At 39.5% G+C, this 24,548-nt stretch overlaps 1 protein-coding gene across 1 annotated transcript in view; it reads left to right on the top strand.

Annotated features, from left to right (window-relative positions):
- LOC126263309 (dynein intermediate chain 2, ciliary) overlaps nt 1-24,548 on the top strand; it is a 196,700-nt gene that overhangs the window by 27,407 nt on the left and 144,745 nt on the right. Inside the window, exon 3 of the mRNA XM_049960398.1 lies at nt 7,247-7,523. Within this exon, the coding sequence (XP_049816355.1) occupies nt 7,247-7,523 (277 nt within the window). The remainder of the gene's footprint in view (nt 1-7,246; nt 7,524-24,548) is intronic.

Here is a 24,548-nt window from a genome sequence, read left to right as displayed (position 1 = left end):
TTCTTTACACCAATAAAGAAATAATTTCAGTTTGAATTTTATGACCGAGCTAATGTATAACATGGGTCTCAGATTTTTAGATGTTACTGACGTGATCGTCTAACATATCATCAAAATTAGAAACACATTTAATTGTTTTCAAATCCCCAAAAAGGATTGGGGAGAAGAGAAGTTTGTGGCACAACTTGACTAGAAGAAGGGATCGGTTGGTAGGACATGTTCTGAGGCATCAAGGGATCACCAATTTAGTATTGGAGGGCAGCGTGGAAGGTAGAAATCGTAGAGGGAGACCAAGAGATGAATACACTAAGCAGATTCAGAAGGATGTAGGTTGCAGTAGGTACTGGGAGATGAAGCACCTTCCACAGGATAGAGTAGCATGGAGAGCTGCATCAAACCAGTCTCAAGACTGTTCTAAATGTTTTCTCCAAAACTTATTGTAAGCAGTTAGTTTAGGAAGTCACTCAGAGCATAAATGGTTGTGGCAACATACTTGACCTCTTAGCTACAAATTATCATGAACAGATAGTGAGAATCTTGATGGAAACAGGGATTGGTGACTACAAGGCTATTGTAGTGAGACTAAATACCATAACATCCAAAAACGCCAAAAATGAATGTAATATACATACACTTAAAAAAGCAGATAAAAGTCCGCTTGGTGCCTCCCTAAGAGGCACTTTCTATTCCCTCCAAATTAAGTATTTATGTGTAGGCCAGATGTGGCCTGAATTCTAAGAAACAGTATTGACAACAATTGAGATTTATATACCAAATAAGGGGGGAAAAATCACCTTTGGTACATAAAACAGCTCAGAATACTGTTGCAGAAGCATCAAAAAAAGAATGCCAGATTTCAAGAATGCAAAATCCCCATGATTGGTAACGTTTTACAGAAGCTCAGAATTTAGCATGGGCACCAGTGCGAGGTGCTGTTAATAGTTACCACAATGAACTACACCAGCAGCAAGACGAAGTCAATACCTTCATTGCACTGTATCAGTGTTAATGTTACTAACAATTGTCCCACTATGGTGGAGTTACTTAATATGGTTTTCCAAAATTCCTTTTTCAAGGAAGACAAAGAAAGAATTACAGAATTTTAATGTAGAACAGCTGCCAACATGAGTAACTTGATGTAGAGAAGAAACTTAAATCAGCTAATAAAGGCAAGTCCTCCAGTCCAGGCTTCTTTCAGAGCATGATAATCAGCAATCATGTAAAAACACTCACTCAACAAAGGGACTGGAAAGCTGCACTAGTTCACAAGAAAGGAAATAGAAATAATCTGCTGAATTGCAGACTCATATCACTGACATCATGTACTCTGTTTGAACATTATGAATTACCTCAAAGAAAATGATCTGTTGACATATAGTCATCACTGATTCAGAAAATATCATTCATATGAAGTAATAATTGCTATCAACAGGGGATTTCAAATTGACACCATATTTCTAAATTCCTAAAAGGCTTTTGACACAGTCCCTCACAAGCAGCTTATAATCAAATTACATGCCTGTGAAATACCGTCTCAGTTGTACAACTGGATTTTTGATTTTTTGTCCGTAGAAGTTCATGGAAAATCTCTGATTAAAACAGAAGTAATATTTGGCATTTTCCATGGAGGTGTTATTGGCCCTCTGATGTTCCTAATCTATGTAACTGATTTACGAGCCAATCTGAGCAGCCATCTTAGATTGTTTGCTGACGATGCTGTTGTTTACTGTCCAGTAAAGTCATCAGAAGATTAAAACAAATTTGAAAATGATTTAGATAACATAACATATCTGTATGTTCCCGCCTCCCCCCCCCCCTCCCAGCCCTCCCCCCTCCCTCTGCTATGAACCATGGACACTGCTGTCGGTGGGGTAGCCTGTGTGCCTCAGCAATACAAATAGCCATAACATAGGTGCAACCACAATGGAGGGGTATCTGTTCAGAGGCCATACAAATGTGTGGTTCCTGAAGAGTGGCAGCAGCCTTTTCAGTAGTTGCAGGGGCAACTGTCTGGATGACTGAATGGTCTGACCTTGTGACACCAACCAAAACAGCCTTGCTGTGCTGGTATTGCGAACAGCTGAAAGCAAGGGGGAATTACAGCCATAATATTTCCTGAGGGCATGCAACTCTACTGTATGGCTAAATTATGATGGCGTCCTCTTAGGTAAAATACTCCAGAGGTAAAATAGTCTCCCATTTGGATTTCCAGGCATGGACTACTTAGGAGGAGTTCATCAAGGAGAAACAAAACTGGCATTCTATGGATTGGAGTGTGGAATATTAGATCCCTTAATGAGTCAGGTAGGTTAGAAAATTTAAAAAGGGAAATGGACAGATTGAAGTTAGATTCAGTGGGAATTAGTAAGTTCAGTGACAGGAGGAAAACGGCTTTTGGTCAGGTGAATACAGGGTTATAAATACAAAATCAAGTAAGAGTAATGCAGTAGTGGGTTTAATAATGAATAAGAAAATAGAAATGCATGTAAGCTACAATGAACAGCATAGCGAATGCATTATCATAGCCAAGACAGACACAAAGCCCGCACCTACCACTGTAGCACAAGTTTTATATGCCAACTAGCTCTGCAGATGATGAAGAACTTGAAGAAATGTGTGGTGAGATAAAGGAAATTATTCAGATAGTTAAGGGAAATGAAAATTTAATTGTGATGGGGGACTGGAATTCAGTAGTAGGAAAAGGAAGAGAAGCGACAATAGTAGGTGAATGTGGACTGGGGGAAAGGAATGATAGAGGTTGCTGCCGTGTAGAATTTTGTACAGAGTCTAATTTAATCATTGCTAATACCTGGTTTAAGAATCGTGAAAGAAGATTGTATATTTGGAAGCGACCTGGAGACACCAGAAGATTTCAGATTGATTATATAACGGTAAGAGAGAGCTTTTGGAACCAGATTTTAAATTGTAATATATTTCTAGGGGCAGATGTGGACAATGACCACAATTTTTTGAACTGTAGATTAAAACTAAAGAAATTGCAAAAAGGTGTGAAATTAAGAACATGGAAACAGAGCTTGTTGAGAGTTTCAGAGGGAGTATTAGGCAATTTTGGCTAGAATGGGGGAAAGTTGGTTGGTTGATTTTGGGGGAGGGGACCAAGTAATGTCATTGTTCCCATTAGATTAGGGAAAGATGGGGAAGGAAGTTGAGCATGCCCTTTCAAAGGAACCATATCGTCATTTGCCTGAAGCGATTTAGAGAAATCACGTAAAATCTAAATCAGGATGGCCGAGCAGGTTTGAACCATCATCCTCCTGAATGTGAGTCCAGTGTGCTAACCACTGTACCATCTCGCTCGATAACAGGGGAAAGGAATACAGTAAAAGATGAATAGGTAGCTTTAAGAGATGAAACAGTGAAAGCAGCATAAGATCAAACAGTTAAGAAGACAAGGCCTAGTAGAAACCCTTGAATAATACAGGGGATATTAAATTTAATTGATGAAAGAAGAAAATTTGAAAATGCAGCAAATGAAGCAAGTGGAAGGGAATGCAAACGTCCAAAAATTGAAACTGACAGAAAGTGCAAAATGGCGGAGCAGTAATGACTTGAGGGCAAATGTAAGGATTTAGAAATGCATTTCACTAGGAAGAAAGATAGCTATTACCTACAGCAAAATTGAAGATGCCTTTGGAGTAAAGAGAAATTGCTGTATGAATGTCAAGAACTCAGATGGAAAACCAGTTCTAAGCAAAGAAGGGAAGCTGAAAGGTGGAAGGAATATATAGAGGGTGTGGACAAGAGAGATGATTTTATATAAATGGAAGAGGACATGGATGAAGATGAGATGGGAGATATGATACTGGCGAGAAAAATTTGACAGAGCACGGGAAGACCAAAGTCGAAACGAAGCTCCAGTATTAGTCGACATCGTGTCTGAAGTACTGATAGCCTTGGGAGAGCAAGCCATGATAGAACTCTTCTATCTGGTGTGCAAGATGTGTGAGAAAGGCAAAATATTATCAGACTTCAAGAAGAATGTGATAACTACAATTCCAAAGAAAGCGGGTGCTGACAGGTGGAAATATTGCTGAACTATCAGTTTAATAAGTCATAGTTGCAAAATACTAACACTTATTCTTTACAGAAGAATGGAAAAACTGGTAGAAGCTGACTGGAGGAAATCAGTCAGGATTCCAGAGAACTGTAAGAACACATGAGGCAATACTGACACTACAATTTATGTTAGAAGATAGTTCAAAGAAAAGGAAATCTACATTTATAGCATTTGTGGACTTGGGGAACAACTTGTACATAAACCAGATGACAGTTATCAGAGTTGAGGGGCACAAAAGGGAAGCAGCAATTGAGAAGGGAATGAGACTGGGTTGTAGCCTATCCCCGATGTTATCAAATCTGTACACTAAGCTAACAGTAAAGGAAAACAAAGAAAAACTTGGAGCAGGAATTAAAGTTCAGGTTTGCCAATGACACTATAATTCTGTTGGAGGCAGCAAAGGACTTGGAAGAGCAGTTGAATGGAATGGACAGCATCTTGAAAGGAGGATATAAGATGTATATCAATAAAACCAAAGTAACAATAATGGAATGTATGTGAATAAAAACAGGTGAAGCTAAGGGTATTAGATTAGAAAAAGAGACACATTAAGTAGTTAAATTTTCTTATATTTTGGACAGCAAAATAACTGGTCATGGTTGAAGCAGAGAAGCTATAAAATGTTGACTGGCAGTGGCAAGAAAAGCAAATCACGAAGAGAAATTAGTTAACATTGAGTATAGACTTAAGTGTTAGGAAATCTTTTATGAAGGTGTTTGTCTAGAGTGTATCCATGTATGGAAGTGAAACATGGACTACAAATAATTTAGATAAGATGAAAACAGAAGCTTTTGAAATGTTGTGTTACAGAAGAATACTGAGGATGAGATGGGTAGATCATGTAACTAATCCGGAGGTACTGAATAGAACTGGGGAGGCAAGAAATCTGTGGTACAACTTGACCAAAAGAAGGGATCAGTTGACAGAACACATTCTGAGACGTCAAGGGGTCACCAATTTAGTAATGGAAAGAAGTGTGGGGGAAAAATCGGAGAGGAAGACCAAGAGATGAATACCGTAAGCAGATTCAAATGGATTTAGGTTGCAGTAGTTACTTGAAGATGAAGAGGCTTGCATGTAGAGCTGCATCAAACCAGTCTTCGAACTGAAGACCACAACAATAACATCTGTATGGTGCAAATAGTGGCAATTGACTCCGAATAAGTTCAAAAAATAGCTGTTCATTTTATATTATCAAGAAATATTTTCCTGACTTCCACCTGTATGGAGTGGAATGACCAATATAATAAAATAAGAGAACTCAGATCTTGCGCAGAAAGATTTAAGTGTCTGTATTTCCTGCACACTGCTTGTGTGTGGAATGGTAGACTCTGAAGGTGTTTTGATGAAACTTCGGCCAAGCACTTAAGTGTGAATTATCAAGTAGTCATGCAGATGTAGATGGGAGACAGGGATACTACAGAAATGATAAGTGTAACATATGGTGAAGAAATAATAACTAAGGTAGAAACTTAAAAATTTTTAGGTGTCTATATTGAAGGGAGTTTAAACTCAAAAAATACATTTTGGAACTCCCAAAACAACCAATTTCAGCCACATTTGCACTTTGAATCATTGCAAATCTTGGGACGAAACAAATCTGTAAGTTAATAATTGGCATATTTTCATTCAGAAATACATACTTGATGAATAATACTATCTTATAGATATCTGTTTTAGGAGTTAGGCATTTTGACTACAGCTTCACAATATATTTATTCCTTCATGAAGTTTTTTGCTAACAAGCCACTGCAGTTCAAAAGGAACAATGATAAACCTAATTTCAATAGTCAAAGTAAAAATGACACTTATTACTCCACATTAAGGTTGGCTTTAGGGCTAAAAGGGTGCACAATGCTGCCACAAAAATTTTTGGTCACCTACCCCATGATATAAAATGTCTGACAGACAGCAAAATCAAATTTAAAAAGAAACTGAAGAAAAGTTTCTCTTTGAGAAACCCCTAGGAACTGTTCCATTTCCCATCAATAAAAGTAATTAGTCAGTGAATCTTTATATAAACCAAGAGGTTTTAACTTAGTCTGTGTGGTATTGAGTGAAGTCACACAGTGTTAAAGGTGTAGAGCTAATATTGAGCAGAACTGAGGTTCAAACCCAATCCATCAGTTAATATTATACAAGTGCCAGTATGTTTTCTTAGAAGCAGTCAACGCCAATATTCTCCACCATTCTCATTCAACTGAGATAATTCTTTGCCTCTAATAATAAAAAATTCAATATAATGTTATACCCTATCTCTTGTTTACACTGTAATTTTCAAATTTTCGCAAAGACACTATTGGATATGTAATATTTTGTGAATAAATGAACTGGTTGCTGAATGAATGGTTGGAATACGCACAAAAGTGATATTATGAGGAAAAAATTGCAAATGATTACAATTTTTTAAAACATGCTATACATAAACCTGTCAAATAATGAAGGAACCATTATTCAATAACTACTGAATTTCCAGATCTATTTCAAAATTATTGATGTTTATAGCTTTTATCTATATTTTAGTTCAGGTGTAGTTGAAACCCCCAAGTGAGGTGGCACAGTGTTTAAGAGAACTTCATTTGTGGTCAGGAGGCATGGGCTTCAAATCCCGTTCCATTTTTCCAGGTTTAGGCTTTCTGTGGTTTTCCTGAAATAGAGTTCCCTGCTGTGATGAATGCTTTAAAAGATCATGGCTGATTTCATTCTCCACCTATATTTTCTTCGAACTTGTGCTCCATTTCTAATGCTCCTATTATCCCAGAGATTTTAAATCCCAAGCCTCTTTTTTTCTTCGTGCCCTTTTTAAACCTTTCTCCTAAAGTCATTCTCTCTCATTTAAAAAGTACAAGCTGCACAAATAAATAGAATTTCCAAGAGAGATGTATAAATGCTTTTGTAACTCCCAGCAACAGTGGGCATTGATGATGTATCACATTCATTTGAACCATTAATGATCAAAATTATTGTGTTTGTTGTCATTTCCCAAATATTGAGAAAAATATGATGTGGCACTAACACCAAAAAAAGAAAAAAAAGAAATTGTTGTATTGTCTCAGTCTTTACTTGCTTAACTACGAAGTTTAATTTATGTGGGACATCTATCTCTTGATCCCTGTTTGCCTATTAATAGTGAGTAATTTCTATGTAATTGGTTACTGTTATTATTAGGATGTGGATACGCAAACAATACCTCCACCACGTGCAAAGTTTTCTGAACAAGTAACGCAGTGGGTTATATATGATGCATATCATGAAGATTTCTTAACACAACAGCGTGAAAAAGATAAGGACAAGAAAGAGAAACCTGCAACATCTGGAGCTATGAAGAAAGAAGAAACAAAAAAGAAGGAGGTTCAAGTACTGGATGTAAACAGCCGAATGCTAATGGCTGTGAAGATACTGGAAAGAATGGTCAATCAGAACACATTTGATGAAATAGCACAAGGTAAAAATATTTTCTGGCTTTCATTCATTTTATTAATCCATTTGTAAATTACATGTACAAAATCTTTCATAAATTGTGTTTGAGCAGATGTTAGTCCTTATTTTTCAGCAGTCTCTACTATACAATGTTAGTCCTTATTCTTCAGCAGTTTCTACTACACAATGTAAGCAACTCTTATAATTGTGGATTAGATGTGTCTCAACCATCTCATCTATGCTAATTCCTTCTTCCCTACATTATTTTACCTTCTTCTTCCACCTTTAAGGTTTTTCCTTCTTTTAATGAATAAATTATTGTGTACAAGGAACCTTTTCTCAGAAGTTAACTATTATGCTTGATCTTGAATTGCAAAAACTTACCTAAGACGCAGACTTAGAAATATTTCCTGTTTTTCCTGGATTTTGTACATTTAAAGCAACATGCCAATCTTTGCACAACTTTGAAATCTTATTGGGAGCTAATTGGATATTTATGGCAGTTTTTCTTTTCTCCAGACAGTAACCCATTATAAATCTGTCTACATCATATGGCACATGTTGGAGGGTGCCTTGTACCCCTACTAGTCATTCCCTTTCTTGTTTCATTTGCAAATGAAGGAAAGAAATATTGACTTTATTTTTTTATTTGAGATACATATTCCATGGATCCAGTATGGCATGATTACGCATAGATGTGGAATGAGTCAAAGCAGATACAACATAGATATCATACGATACAATACATACTGGTATATTACACATGGTAGATGAATGATTCAATACAATATAATAATATAATAGAGATAATAAACAATACAATACAAAAATACAGTTGTGATAAGAAACCAATACAGGTACAATTGCAAAGGAAATAATCTGAATTACTACTCAAATTTTTCAAGTAGGAATTCCTTTACCTTTTTTTTTAAGTGTTTTATTTTCTTTTAGACACTTTATATTACTCAGGAATGCGTTAAAGAATTTTGTACTGGCATACTTTCCCCTTTTTGTACCAGAATCAGATTTTTCCGTTCACAGAGCATATCACCTTTCCGTCTTGTCTCATAATGATGGTAAGCCTCATTTGTTTCATATTCAGAGGAATTGAGAAGTGTGAAAGCCGTGAGTGAGAGAATATATTGTGAGGTAGTGGTTAATATACCTAACTGTTTAAAAAGATTGCGGCATGAGGTTCTTGGAGGAACACTACATATAATTCGGACTACTTTTTCTGGCTTACAAAATTTTTTTTGATAGTGGTGAGTTGCACCAAAAGATTATTCCATAGCACATCACTGAATGAAAGTAGCCAAAATATGCAGACTTTGATACATTGATGTCTCCAATCTTGGAGATTTTTCGTATGGCAAATGTTGCTGAACTAAGCTTTTTAGAGGGTTTTCAGTATGTGGAATTGCCAGTTGAGCCAGTTATCTATGTGAATGCCTAGGAACTTTGTGCACCGAACGCTCTGTAACTGTTGGCTCTCATGTGCAATGTTAATCTCTTCAGGGCTTGTGTAACTGGATTGGAACTGCATGTAATTTGTTTTACTGAGGTTTATTGCTAGAGAATTTGCTGTGAATCAGTTCAGAGCATTTGCAAGTGCTTGGTTGGCATTTAACTCTATGCCAGTGTAAGTTTTGCTGACTTTCACTATACTTGTGTCATCTCCAGTCAGACTCTACCTCTCCTACTTGTAGATTGTAAACACCTAATACTATTTTTTGTTGTCTGTCTTCTAAATATGATCTGAGCCAATTGCCCATTTGTCCATGGATTCCATATTGGGCTGCTTTTTCTAAAAGTATTCTGTAATCAACACAGTTGAAAGCCTTATCAGGTCACAGAATATGTCAACGGGTAATGTGTTCTTGTCAAGGCATTTTAAAATGTCATTTGTAAGTGTGTAAATTGCTTTGGTTGTTGATATACCTGATCTGAAACCAAATTGTTGTTTACTAATTAGTGCAAATTTTTTAAGGTGATTGAAAACAAACTTTAGAAAATACTGTTACAAGAGAGATAGGAAGATAGTTGGAAACATCTGTGGGATCACCTTTTTTGTAGAGGGGCTTGTGGCGACTACCGAACATGTTGACCGCAGCCGATGCATAAAATTTGCGCCAACCACAGATATCATTCTTCACAGTTTGTACAGGAGTCACAGAGAAGAGAGCTGTTGACTGTGATTCTCATACCTACCTTTTTACTCTTTGTTGTTGATTCTCTTTTATGTATTCTCTTACCTGACAACCTGTTATATGTGAGAGAAATAAAAAAGAAACTTGAGTTCAGACTCCATTAGTTTCCAATTTCTAACTGTGTTTGCGTGGGTACACACCTACTTTCGCAACATTGGTGACCCCGACTGCAAAACAAACAGCAGATATGGATATGGACACGCCAGCAGTATCAAGACTAGCGGTTTGCTTACCACCCTTTTGGCCACACAACCCAATGCTGTGGTTCGCACAGGTGGAAGCGAGTTTCACGTACACGGGAATAACTGCAGAAACAACTAAGTTTTCCCTCGTAGTAAGCCAGCTCGATCATCGTTATGAAACTGAAGTTCAGGATATCATAACAGCTCCTCCGACAGAGAATGCATATGAACGGTTAAAGACTGAACTGATACAACGCTTAGCCATTTCTCAAAAAGATGGAATCCGGCAACTATTGATGCAAGAAGAAATCAGTGACCGGAAACCTTCGCAGTTCCTGCACCATCTCCGCAGCAAGGTGGACCCCGGCACGATTCCAGACAGCCTTCTGCATACCCTGTGGAGTTCCCACCTGCCACCACAGGTAAAAGCAGTCATTGCCACGCAGCACGAGACGTCACTGGACGCGGTGGCAGAACTCGGCGACTGCATACTGGAAGCGATCATGCCGAACACACAGGTCAGTGTTGTAGACATACCTGTCAACGTAGAAGCTGCATCTACTACGGTGTCTCGGGCAGATTACGATGCACTGACTGCCAAGGCCAATCTCCTATGCACACAGCTCTCGAAACTAATGTCAAATGGCATCATTGTCAATCAGAGAAGCCGTAGCCGATGACGTCATGGAAGTCGTTCTGCATCGCAATCTACAACCGAGAACTGACAGACCATTTGTTGGTATCATAGTCGGTATGGAGAGCAAGCACATAAATGCATTAGCCCATGCTCTTTCTCCAAATCGGAGTGGAAAATGGCAGTAGACTCTACCTCCTACCTTACTGCATCTCGACGCCTTTTTATAACAGATCGTGCATCAGGCAGGAAATTTTTAATCGACACCAGTTCAGACCTCAGTATACTACCAAGACAGTCCTTGCATTGTTGCTGGCCACGCACTGCATTTAACTTGCCTACCACCAACAATTCGCAGATTTCAACATACGGATTACAACAAGAGAATCTGAACTTGGGACTCCGTAGAGATTTTAAATGGAATTTCACGGTAGCAGACATCACAGAAGCAATACTAGGAGCTGATTTCTTATCACACTTCAGACTTTTGCCAGACTTGGCGAATGTTCACCTGATAGACAGTCTCACCAACCTATCAACGGCTTGTTATTATTGTGACACAGATTGTACCAGTATTAAGTTAATTCAAATGGCAGACGCAGAGTACTGCGCAATCCTAGCGGATTTTCCTGAATTAAAGAAACTGCCAGGAGCACCACAGAAAGTGTTGCATGATACAGTACACTACATAAAAACCGCGGACAGCCTGCCTGTGTCATGTTGACCTAGGAGACTAGCACTGGAACACCTCACTATAGCTAAAGCGGAATTCGAGCTAATGCTTAAAGAGGGAATTATACACCCGTCATCCAGTCCATGGACGTTGGCATTACACCTCGTACCAAAAAAAGGTGGATCCTGGCGTCTGTGTGGCGACTACAGAGCACTGAATACCAGAAATATTCCGGATCGTTATCCTGTACCTTTGTTAAGGGACTACAATCACGCGCTGCACGGCGCCACAGTCTTTAGTGTGCTAGATTGCGCAAAGGTCTATACACAAATTCCTGTAGCGCCAGAAGACGTACCAAAGACCGGCATAATAAGACGCTTTGGATTGTTTGAAAGTAATTTCATGACATTTGGTCTGCGAAATGCCGCACAGACATGGCAACGTTTTCTGGATTCTGTATTACGAGGATTCCCCTTCTGTTTTGCCTTCCTGGATGATGTTCTCATATATTCTGCAAACGATGAACAACACAAGCAGCATTTAAAAGAAGTACTCCAACGCTTAGAGAAGTTTGGAATAGTGTTAAATACAGCGAAATGCCTGTTTGGCCAACCTGAAGTGGAATTTCTAGGTCATCGCATATCCGTAACAGGTTCAGCACCCTTACCCGGATAAGTTGAGGGTATTCTACACATGCCCAAGCCTACTACGGTCAAAGAATTAAGAAGATACCTAGGCATATTAAATTTTTACAGAAGGCATCTACCACGGACAGCTGAACAGCAGGCACCGTTAAACGCGTTATTAGCCGGCTCAAAGATTTGCAGCAATGCAACCATACAATGGAATGAGGAATCTGATGCAGCATTCAAAGTGACATGTCAGAGCCTGGCTCAGGCCGCACTGCTGGCACACTCTAAACTAGAAGCACTTTGGCACTGGTGGTGGATGCTAGCCAGTTTGGTGTTGGTGCAGCCCTGCAACAATTGGTAGATGGCGCATGGCAACCTCTGGCATACTATTCACACAAGTTGTCACCAGCACAACAATGCTGGAGTGCTTATGATACAGAACTTTTGGCTATATATTTAGCGATCAAACACTTCAGACCACAAGTCGAAGCTGGTGATTTCGCAATTTTTATCGATCATAAGCCCTTGACTTACACATTCAACAAGAACAGTGACAAATGCTCTCCAAGGCAGTATTCTCAATTGGAGTTCATAAGCCAATTCACCACAGACTTACGCCACATCTCAGGTTTAACTAACGTGGTAGCTGATTGTTTGTACCGAGTATCCAGTATAACACAGCCTGTAACTATGGCAGAACTAGCGCAAGCCCAGCAGGAAGATGATCAGCTAAATGCCCTGTTGAGTGACGACAACACGGCGTTGAAGTTGCAGCTAGTTGATATGCACGGGGAAGACGTACGACTACATTGTGATGTACAACCTGGTCGATCACACCCTTACATTCCAATCACACATCGCAGAAGAGCGTTTGATTGTCTCCACAGCCTACGTCACCCCGGTGTTCAAGCTGCTACCAGACCGGTGTCCAAAAGATTTGTATGGCCAGGAATAGACCGCGATTGCCGTAACTGGACTAGATCTTGCCCACGCTGTCAACTATGCAAAGTGATCAGACACGTGTGCCCTCCAATCGGACAATTCCCGGATGTCAAGGCACACTTCTCGCACATTCATTTGGACGTCATAGGACCTCTTCCACCATCAGATGGCAATCACTACCTGCTAACAATCATTGACAGGTATACACGCTGGCCGGAAGCAATACCTACCGATAACATCTCGGCGGAAACTCTGGCAACGGTATTCATGTCAACTTGGATATCGAGGTTCGGCTGCCCACTCCATATAACAATTGATAGCGGATGACAGTTCGAATCAGAACTATTCGCTCAGTTAGCAAGATTCTGCGGATACTGCCATCACCGCACCACTGCCTACCATCCGGCAAGCAACGGGTTGGTAGAAAGATGGCACTGTACCTTAAAAGCAGCCCTCATGTGCCACGGTACTAAATGGGTGGAAGCATTACCCATTGTACTGTTAGGTCGTAGGACGATCTTTAAACCTGATATGGACGTGTGGGGCGGCGGATAGAATTAGTTGTTATATAAAAGTTTGAATGTTGAAACACTGCATTTCCCGGCCGATGCACCATATGTGGGGCAGCGGTTGGAAATATTGTTGTTAAAGATGTTCCTATTATTTATAATGTTATTTATGCTGTCTTTTGCCGTTCTCAACACTGGCTCTCTAACTACAATACTGGCAACCAGAAAGTGATTAGCAAAACGTGAAGCCTGTAATTAGAATTCCTAGTGCCCACTTCATCTGAGAATACACTTATAGTTACAGCTTATAGCTCTGATGAATTAGGAGATTGTCTGGGATTTATAAAAAAAAAAAAAAAAAAAAAAAAAAAAGGTCGTGAAAAAAAACGTTCTGTATTCTGAAAGTCACAGATGAAAACAAAAGAATCCACACAATCTAACTAACAGAGCAGTTCAGAGTCTAATGCGCTGATGCAACTATAAATGTCCAAATTAAATGTTAAAATGAATGCTCGCCATAATTTGATGATTAGGTTCATCAAACGCCACGCTAAATAATGGTAGAATGTTTGTCCCGCAGCGGCACGTGAAAATACGATAATACGCAAACTGAAGATCGATAATTAAAGTCAACCCAGAATTAACACTTCACTCGAAAATGATTTCATGGTTACGCGTATTCCGAGTAACTTAATACGGCATCCAAGGCTGTTTGTAGCAATGATACCAACGCGACGCGACGCGACTCCCGACACAGATGACGTGCTATTCAGCGTCTGGAGAGAACTGGGGCCTTTCCTCCTCGCGCAGCGTTCTTATATATAAAGCCGCGGTGCGGACGGCTAAGGGAACGCCTGATCAAATCGTCTCTCCCGACTAGCCGCTGGGCTAGTAATGCACCACTTTAAGTTATTGAATAAATCATAGCTTCTTTTGCTGATGGCCGATGAAGCTCTTAATTTAAATGTGCATTCAGCACACAGGTAAGTAATCATGATAAAAGTTTTACATGGCTAAGTTAAATATTTTGGGCGAGACAATTAATTTAATTACACTGCACACAGTAGACGAGCTCTGAACTGGCCCTTTGGAGATATGCTATCGCTATAGTTTTATGGGTATTCAAATGAAACTTCTCACATCCTTATGGTGATAGCGGATCTCCATTCTACTTAAATATAAACATCCTAGCCTTATTTATTAGCCTACTTAATCTATCTTGCTTCCTTAAGTTTTAAAACGAAAACCAGAAAATCATGAATTTCCACTAAAATCTTAATTTGTGAAATCCAGAAGACTGTTTCTATTAAATATTTATGAAAAATGAATCTAATTATAAATTTTTAACTCTCTAGCTCTTTTCTGTTGCGCCAATGATTTTTACAGAAAAACGTCCAAATTTCGAAAATGGCTAAAGTTATCGAACTGATATTCAACACACATTAATTTAGTATTACCCCTGACATGCTAGAAATGTTTTATGTTATTTGCTTGATTTTTAATGTATTGCGCAACATTTATGACGTCAGAGCTAGTTACAGCGGACTGGCTGGCACACAATGGAAAGACTGATGTGAATTTACTACAGTGTGAGTAGGCTGCTTCCCTACATCACCCTCTACTTAAATTTTTTGTTTTTGAATGTTAATGAATGAAAAAAAAATTTAATTACAAAAAGGGAAGCAAGAGTACAGTTTAACTCCCTATGAAAAATTAAAATTGAATTGTAAACATATATAAATATTAAAAGAGAACTGATTACCTACTTTAATTATTTAAATTGCGGGCATGTTCACTGCCTCTTAAGCAACATTATTACTCAAATTTTTAAGCAAAGTCCATGAAACACTTTGGCATACATATTGCCTTAGATAAACAAACACATAAAATATGTAAAATTATGAAAACCTTAAATCCATTAAATACATTTTTACATACACAAATTCAAAGAAAATAACATGGTACATAAACAGATGATTATCTCTTAGCAGTCTTTTCTAAACCTGAAAGAAAATTTCACAAATCATTTTTACACACGTGGTTGTAGCCGCTTTGGCTGGCGTCCTACACTTCCATTCACAAGGGTAGAGGAGGGGAAGTTGCTATGATGTGCGTCCTTCACATTCACTCTAAATTACATGTGGAAAGGGGAGGGGTCACTGTGAGTTGTGTCCAAGTCACTCCACGCTTTCACACAGCTACCAGGTTGCCATTATCTGGTTTGTCCTGTAGAACAAACAAAAAGAGTGCCTCAGACTCTGTTCACTTAATATCTAAGGGTGGGTCACAATGAAATGGGGATATATACATTTTATCCTTCAATATTTTGCTGGAACAAAGTTAACAGAACTTGTTCAATTTTTACTCTCTTGGTTACATAATTGTCATAATCGATAAGCAAATGGCTCAGAATGCCGTTAGTCATGTACTAGAGAAAATTTATGCTCAAGGCATACAATCATAACTCCTATTTAATCTGAATTTATTATTTCTGGGCCGGAACACTGAACCAATGCTCGGTACATTCTTGATACATTTGTATTTTATTCACTTAGCTGATTCATCTTTGATTACCTTATTCTTAGAGATAGTATGAGTATATTTGATTAGTAGTTGTATTCTCAGCTTCTTTGTACATGTGAGTAACTTTTGGTAATAGTACAGTTCCGAGTGTTCAAAACACACTACGTTTAGTTGACTACTAAATCCACTTATTGGTCCTCTGCTGCTGTGTCAGTTCCACATCTGTAATTAGGTACTTACTTCATTGAAGTGTATTTATGCTGAGCTATAAATAATGTTTTACGTCTGCCATTATGTATTTACTTACTTTGCTAGTGTATGAACTTAAGTAATACTCACTCCATTAAAATTTAAAGCACAGGATAGCACATTTATTTCATATCTATACTGTATTGCAGCTGATCAGTTTGCTCACGTGGCAATCCATTTCCACTCGATCGGACGCTGAAACCACAGGTAGTCTCTCTCGACCTACCAATAAAGTGCATCAAGTAATTATGGACGAGCGTAATGCTAAATTCCTTAAACCTATAGGACACCATGAGCTGCTCTGTCTCATCTAACATAAGGGTACCTATGGTCGCATTCACGCCTCCAACTCATAACCTCAATACATGTAGGCGTGTCCTGTCACACACTACACCAAAATAATGGCCAGCTCCAACCTTATAAATACTTCAGGGACGTGTCCTTCACGTCTCAACCACAAACACTGTTCAATTCTATTACACTGCCATTCCTTGCTACACAAGGTGAGTTCATTTTTACAACTTATCTGCATATTTTTCTTAACACTGAGCAATCTCTTTTACTATTAATTAATTAGCTCTACAGCATACAATAGGTTTCACTACCACTTCAGATCCTGCTTGTACACGAATTCATATATCTTTTTAAATTACTGTTGGTGGACCATTTCCAATAAAACAACACTTTGTACTTACTATATTACCAGGGTTCTATACATAATTGTTACTCAAATACATTTTATCTTAATCACATCATACTTCTCTGTTGTTTACGTCACTGTTATGTTTGTCACATTAGGTATTTTTCTTCACTAATCGGTGGATAGAATGGTTCCAGAACTCATGGCTCGATAGCCATGACGGAAAATTTTCATATTGCAAAGAACTAGTCGAAACTTAGGTGGATAGGAAAGATGAAGAATGAGTGAGACCTGAAATGGGAAAGAAGATCTCACACAGCTGGGACTGCACAGCTGCCACACTGTGTAGAGGTTTTAGAACAACCTCCTCCCTACAGCATTCATTGGTTTCAGAAATTTTAATGTGTTTCAGAGTAAGAGCCGAAATTTTTGTAGATAGGAAAGATGAAGAATGAGTGAGACCTGAAGAGGAAAGAAGATCTCACACAGCTGGGACTGCACAGCTGCCACACTGTGTAGAGGTTACAGAACAACCTCCTCCGTACAGCATTCCTTCATAACCTTTGACCACGCCACGTCGATCTGAAAATACTTTATGATGCCTTTTTAGAAGCTGTCTCAGTTCTTCCTTCTGATTAGCTGAAATTTTATCGATTTCCTGCAATTTAGCTTCTATTTTGTCTAAAATAATTGCTTCTTCTTCTTCTGTGTTTAGCTCACTTGTACTAAGATTAACACTTTCGTCCCAATATCTCCTATTTTTCAGAATTCGTATAGGAAGCTCCCAATTGTCATCATTAGTTACTACATGTTTATCAATAAAAGGTACCATAATTACTCCGGTTATCGGCAAGACCATTTTTAACTGGCTTCTTCCAAAGTCAACAACACTCTGATATTTCGACAAGAAATCTATGCCAATTAAAACCTCAATACTGAGATTGTTTACAATTAAACATGGATGATCAATTAAATTACCATTAAACGTTAAAGGGCAGCAAAGCTTCTTGCTTTACCGTTTTTGACACCTTGCCAGTAGCACCAATTATTCTTAGTCCTGATACCCTCATTACTGTAAGCTTTTCTTTACCAGGTAATGCATCAAAAAAGGACTGAGATATCGCACTCACTTCACTTCCACTGTCTAAGAGACAACGTACATTGATACCTAACATATTCACTATTATTATAGGGTGGCTTATACTAGGTTGTACAGGTGGTTCCTCAAACTCATCCAATAGCTCCTTTTGGATTTGTCTCCAACTAAAGTGATCGACATCTGTTTTCATTACATTTAGGTCACAGTGTGTAGGGGTTTCCTGAATTACATTTTCAGCTGCCTTTTCCAGTCGGTCTATTGATTTCAAATCGAAACACCGCATGACTTCATTACATTTAGTTTGCTGAGCATGACCCAAATTACTGTAGTCTGAGCGATTCTGCGTCTCCAGACCGGGCATAACACTAGTTACAGCTAAACCACTTTCATTATTATTGTCGGGTTCCTTCTCAAGTGACAACTGGTCACAGCTACTGAGTTCATCGACCCCCAACAGGCTACCCTCTACATTCCCACTTGTCTCCTGTCCTAAATCTATTAGTACGTTATCAACATCCTGCACAGGCACTTTAGATAAGAGCACATCATCCTCATCGTAAATATAAGCATGAATTTCTTCTGCTTCTTCACCTGACAATTCAGTATTTTGTAGCTCCTCCCTATCGTTACACTGCTGCGCCTTCTCTTTCTCTTCCCACTTAGAAAGTGTCTCTAACACGGTATCTATCAAATACTGAGAGTGATCTAATATTTCTGCTGTATTCTTAGATGCTACCGACTCTTCATTCACATGTTCAGTCTGAGTATTCTGATCTGTCTTACCAATTCCCGTAACTACTGGCTTAGGAAAAGTAACCGCCTGGTGAGTGCCAGTGTCCTCATAGACGGGAACTAGTTTTCCTGCCTCGGCCTACTACTGTTTCCTTTATTTTCATTATAGTTAACTGGCACAGCATTACTTTCTGTACTGTTGTTTACATGCATAATTTTGTTTGGAACAAAATTATTATCACTTGGATGCCATTGTTGGTTCTGATAATTATTTCTCCAATTCCTACCTCTCTTAGGATGACGAACACCTACTGTTCTGATGTTTACATTGCCATTCTGCTCGTTCTTAAAATTACTACTAGTGTTATTAGCATTTCTGTTATTACGTGCTTGCTCCTCATTGGCAGCAACACGTTCTACACGTTCCAAATACTCAATGAAACGATCCAGATTGTCTCTAGGGGCAGATATAATTCTAGTTTGCCAATACCATGGCAGTTTGGCTTCAAGACCTAGTATAATCATTTCCGGTTTTAGCTTTTCGCCCAAATGTGACAAACATGAGATCCATGACCTAGCAAACTCTTTAATAGATTCCTTGCCTGCATTGAAGCGTTTTCCACTCCAAAATTCTCTCAACACTTCATTTTGCTTATTACTAAACCAATACTCATTAATGAAAGCTGTTTTAAACTCCGCTAATGTTTTACACTTCAACATAACATCAGCTGACCAACGCATGGCGTCACCTGCTAAATGGCTTCTAATAAATGAGATTTTCTCTCGTTCAGACCAAGTTGGTGGAATCACATCTTCAAAATCGTTCCAGAAATCTAGTGGGTGGATATTTTTATCTGGATCGAACCGCAAGAACTGCCGACACCCGATAAAAGCGGCATTTGCAGCTACAACTTGTTGTATACTACCATTACCAGAAGTTACTGAAGCTACTTTACTTTCAATGTTAGCAATGTTAGTACTGATATTTTCTACTCTCATTTCAACATTATCTACTCTTTGCACAATATGAGTAGTATCAGTTTTGATTGTGTGTACTTCTGCTTGACATATGTTTACTTTTATATTAACATCTTTAAACCTATCTGAGCACAGTTCAGATTCTGCCTCGATCTTTTCTGTTAACTTGTGCTCCAGCTTCGCATCTTCCATTTGGAAGTCTCTGCGAACCTCAGCAACTTCGGATTTTACTGTTTTATACATTTCAGAAAGTTGTTGAGCAACCTTTTTCTTAATATCCTCATGATTGTAATCAATTTTATAATTCAAACTGTCCAGATCCTCTTTCAACTTATTGCAACCAGCCTTGAAGGTATTGTCCATTTCCTCCAATCGTTTATTCAAATTAGTTTGGCTGGCCACAATTCTGTTATTTACCTCAATTATATCAGATTTTAATTCAGCTGTCATTCTAGCATTACTGGCTGACATTTTTGCATTACTGCTTTTGACCTCAGTTATTTCAGACTTTAATTCAGCATTACTGGTAGCTATTGCTTGTAATATAACATTTAAATCAATAGCCCCAGTATCTTTGGGTTGCTCACTAGCTGGCTTTTTATCACACTCAGGTGACGAAAAACTAGCTCCAACACAAGAATCATCAAAACTAAATGAAACTTCTGATTGATCAGTCATACCTAACTTCTTCTGTTTAAACTCTACCATCTCTGATGACTGTTTCGGTTTTAACTCATCAGATAAACTATCATCCAATAAATTAACAATTTCTGCTGTCTGCTTTACTACAGGGGTCTCTATTATTGAATCATTGCCCCTTTTCACACTACTGCCAGGAGACAATACTTCATATTTCACCTCAACATTACTATTTTCATGCATATTTACACTTGAACCATTGTCTGGATTTACAGTTCCCTCAACAGACATAGGTTCTGATTTAAGTTTAATCTCAGTTTCTTTTGGCGGTTCCATCGCCGACAGTCTTTTAGTGCAGGTTAGTAAAATTTTTAACAGCTTTTCACTTAACTTAGTTCCTTCTGCACGACGTATGGCGTTGCCGGCGTGGTGTACCAGGATTACTGATGCGACGCAGCTCGCTGAATTGCAGACGGCACTCCGACGGCTGTTGTGTGTTTGCGTGGCCCGCAACTGCAGGCGCGGCTCCGGCTGCTCTGGCGGATGACTGCGGTGAGGCGAAACTGGCTTCTCGCGATGCCAGCAGTGCCGCTAGACTCAGTGCCAGCTCCGTCAATTCAGATGCGTCGTTAATCCAATTTCGTCGTCCACATACACACGTAACACTTTCACTGTTCTATTACTCAGTTGCGTGTCGCATTTCACTCGCGAATCTGAATAGTTAAAAATCACTTTCACTTTTACTCAGTTTATTTCCCGGCCGATGCACCATATGTGGGGCGGCGGATAGAATTAGTTGTTATATAAAAGTTTGAATGTTGAAAAACTGCATTTCCCGGCCGATGCACCATATGTGGGGCGGCGGTTGGAAATATTGTTGTTAAAGATGTTCCTATTATTTATAATGTTATTTATGCTGTCTTTCGCCGTTCTCAACACTGGCTCTCTAACTACAATATTGGCAACCAGAAAGTGAGTAGCAAAACGTGAAGCCTGTAATTAGAATTCCTAGTGCCCACTTCATCTGAGAATACACTTATAGTTACAGCTTATAGCTCTGATGAATTAGGAGATTGTCTGGGATTTATAAAAAAAAAAAAAAAAACGGTCGTGAAAAAAAACGTTCTGTATTCTGAAAGTCACAGATGAAAACAAAAGAATCCACACAATCTAACTAACAGAGCAGTTCAGAGTCTAATGCGCTGATGCAACTATAAATGTCCAAATTAAATGTTAAAATGAATGCTCGCCATAATTTGATGATTAGGTTCATCAAACGCCACGCTAAATAATGGTAGAATGTTTGTCCCGCGGCGGCACGTGAAAATACGATAATACATAAACTGAAGATCGATAATTAAAGTCAACCCAGAATTAACACTTCACTCGAAAATGATTTCATGGTTATGCGTATTCCGAATAACTTAATACGGCATCCGAGGCTGTTTGTAGCAATGATACTGACGCGACGCGACGCGACTCCCGACACAGATGACATGCTATTCAGCGTCTGGAGAGAACTGGGGCCTTTCCTCCTCGCGCAGCGTTCTTATATATAAAGCCGCGGTGCGGACGGCTAAGGGAACGCCTGATCAAATCGTCTCTCCCGACTAGCCGCTGGGCTAGTAATGCACCACTTTAAGTTATTGAATAAATCATAGCTTCTTTTGCTGATGGCCGATGAAGCTCTTAATTTAAATGTGCATTCAGCACACAGGTAAGTAATCATGATAAAAGTTTTACATGGCTAAGTTAAATATTTTGGGCGAGACAATTAATTTAATTACACTGCACGCAGTAGACGAGCTCTGAACTGGTCCTTTGGAGATATGCTATCGCTATAGTTTTATAGGTATTCAAATGAAACTTCTCACATCCTTATGGTGATAGCGGATCTCCATTCTACTTAAATATAAACATCCTAGCCTTATTTATTAGCCTACTTAATCTATCTTGCTTCCTTAAGTTTTAAAACGAAAACCAGAAAATCATGAATTTCCACTAAAATCTTAATTTGTGAAATCCAGAAGACTGTTTCTATTAAATATTTATGAAAAATGAATCTAATTATAAATTTTTAACTCTCTAGCTCTTTTCTGTTGCGCCAATGATTTTTACAGAAAAATGTCCAAATTTCGAAAATGGCTAAAGTTATCGAACTGATATTCAACACACATTAATTTAGTATTACTCCTGACATGCTAGAAATGTTTTAGGTTATTTGCTTGATTTTTAATGTATTGCGCAACATTTATGACGTCAGAGCTAGTTACAGCGAACTGGCTGGGACACAATGGAAAGACTGATGTGAATTTACTACAGCGTGAGTAGGCTGCTTCCCTACAGATGCCTCCCCGGCAGAGTTGGTCTGCAGAGAAACAATACGTCTGCCCGGAGAGTTCGCTGACCACTCAGGGGTACCGAATGCAGATGACCAGTCAGAATATTTACAAGGATTGAAAGCAACGATCAAGAAAATCAAACCTGCGAAAGTGTCCAGACATGGAGCCCTGGTAACATTCATGCACAACGATTAAAAAACTTGCACACATGTATTGTTACGCACAGATGCCGTCAAACCACCACTACAACTGCCATACACTGGACCTCATCGCGTGATATGCAGAGATGCACACACCCTAGACATAGTACTGAAAGGGAAACAAGCCACCATATTGCTAAGTAGAGTGAAACCTGCTTATATACTTCAAGACACTCTGGTGATGTCAGTGTCGCGCAGCGATCAGCACAAGACAACGATGCAGAACCCCACTCCACTACCTCCGCAGTCAATAAAGCAGCAGCCTCGATGCACCACGCGTTCTGGCAGACAAGTGCACTTCCCTGCCCGCTACAGAGAGTGTTATATCCTAGCCAGTAATGCCAACCGAGCCCGCTGCCAAAAAGGTTGGCAGCACCAAAGTCCGGACGCCGTCCACATAAGCAGCGCCAGCGATACAGGAAATCGCCGCAAGTCTGCGCGCGCCACCGCTGGCTTCTGGCTTCTTAAGCGCTGGAGTCGCGAGCGCTAGGACAGTTCTGGATTCGCCGCTCAGTTGTATACTCGCCACCGAATTGTGTACCTGCTAGTCAGTTGTGTGTTCATCGCAGCAGAGTTGTTGTTTGTCGTCAGCCGACGCTGACCAAGCCGCTCCGACTCGACCTAGACAGATTTCTGTAGACCATGTTCACCACTGTGTTCTGTATCGTCGTCAATAAAGATAAGTACCGACTTTCATTTAATCCGAGTGTTAGGGTTTTCATCTTTCTGTTCACTGTTCCAGCGGACCGGTCGGCCCGCTATTAAAAGTGTGGCGGTGACTTCGTAGGCCGTTTCTACAGCGAAGTGTTGTCGCTACGAAGGCCGCCACAAAACTGGCGATGAGGACTTCCGAACTCGTGTGCAGGGCTGGTTCAACTTGTTTCTTGAGATAGAATTTTGGGGGCTGGTTTAATTTGTGTTCACTATGTCTGCCGAATTACAACAGTTGATCTTGTTACAGAGTCAGCAAATACAAAGTCTGGTGGAAGCAATCACCAAACAAGCGGCTAATCCACCACCACAAAAGGAACAAGCACAGGCAGCACCGCCTTTTCGTGCTTTTGAGGCATCACGAGAAGAATGGCAAGAATATTTCGCGCAGTTGCAGGCGCACATGACAGTCTACAAAATCACAGGTAATGAGCGGCAGCTTTATTTAATTTCCACTGCAGGCGTGGAAGTCTATAGACTACTTTGTAAGTTGTTCCCGGAATCCAAGCCAGAAGCTTTAGACTATGACGTTGTTGTTAACAAGCTTGCTGAGTATTTTGAGTCGCGAGTTCATGTGGCAGCAGCCAGATTCAAGTTCTTCAGATTAAAGAAACTGCCACATCAATCTAATAAACAGTGGTTAACAGATTTACGGGGCCTCACCCGTTAGTCCGATTTAATTGTGTGTGTGGAGCTTCCTACAGTGATGTCATGTTACGCGACGCTATTACTCAAAACATTGCAGATTCTCGTATTCGTGCTGCTATCTTAAAGTTGCCTGACCCGTCATTAGAGACTGTGATGAACATTATTGAAGCCCAAGATACTTTTGACTATGCTGAGTGTGAGTTAGATCAGCCATGTATTTCTCAAATTGCCTGTGCTAAGCAAGTTATGTCACGCCCGCGGCCCCACCGGCAGAGTCAGACTGTAAACACTAGCCGGCCGCGTCATGTTAAACACATTCGTCAGCCGCGTGTGCAAAATGATAGACTTAAGTCTTGCCCTAAGTGTGTTCTTGCTCATCCTCGTGAACGTTGCCCGTTACGAAACACGGTTTGTCACTTTTGTCAAAGGAAAGGACACATCCAGACTGTTTGTTTGCGTAAACGCAAGAACAATTCTAGTGCTGCCCAGCCCATGGATATTCATGTTCTT

This window comes from Schistocerca nitens, chromosome 6 (assembly GCF_023898315.1).
Source record: "Schistocerca nitens isolate TAMUIC-IGC-003100 chromosome 6, iqSchNite1.1, whole genome shotgun sequence".
NCBI classification, from domain to species: domain Eukaryota; kingdom Metazoa; phylum Arthropoda; class Insecta; order Orthoptera; family Acrididae; genus Schistocerca; species Schistocerca nitens.
Note: the sequence above shows the minus strand (reverse complement) of the source record. Positions and strands in the feature narration are given on the sequence as shown.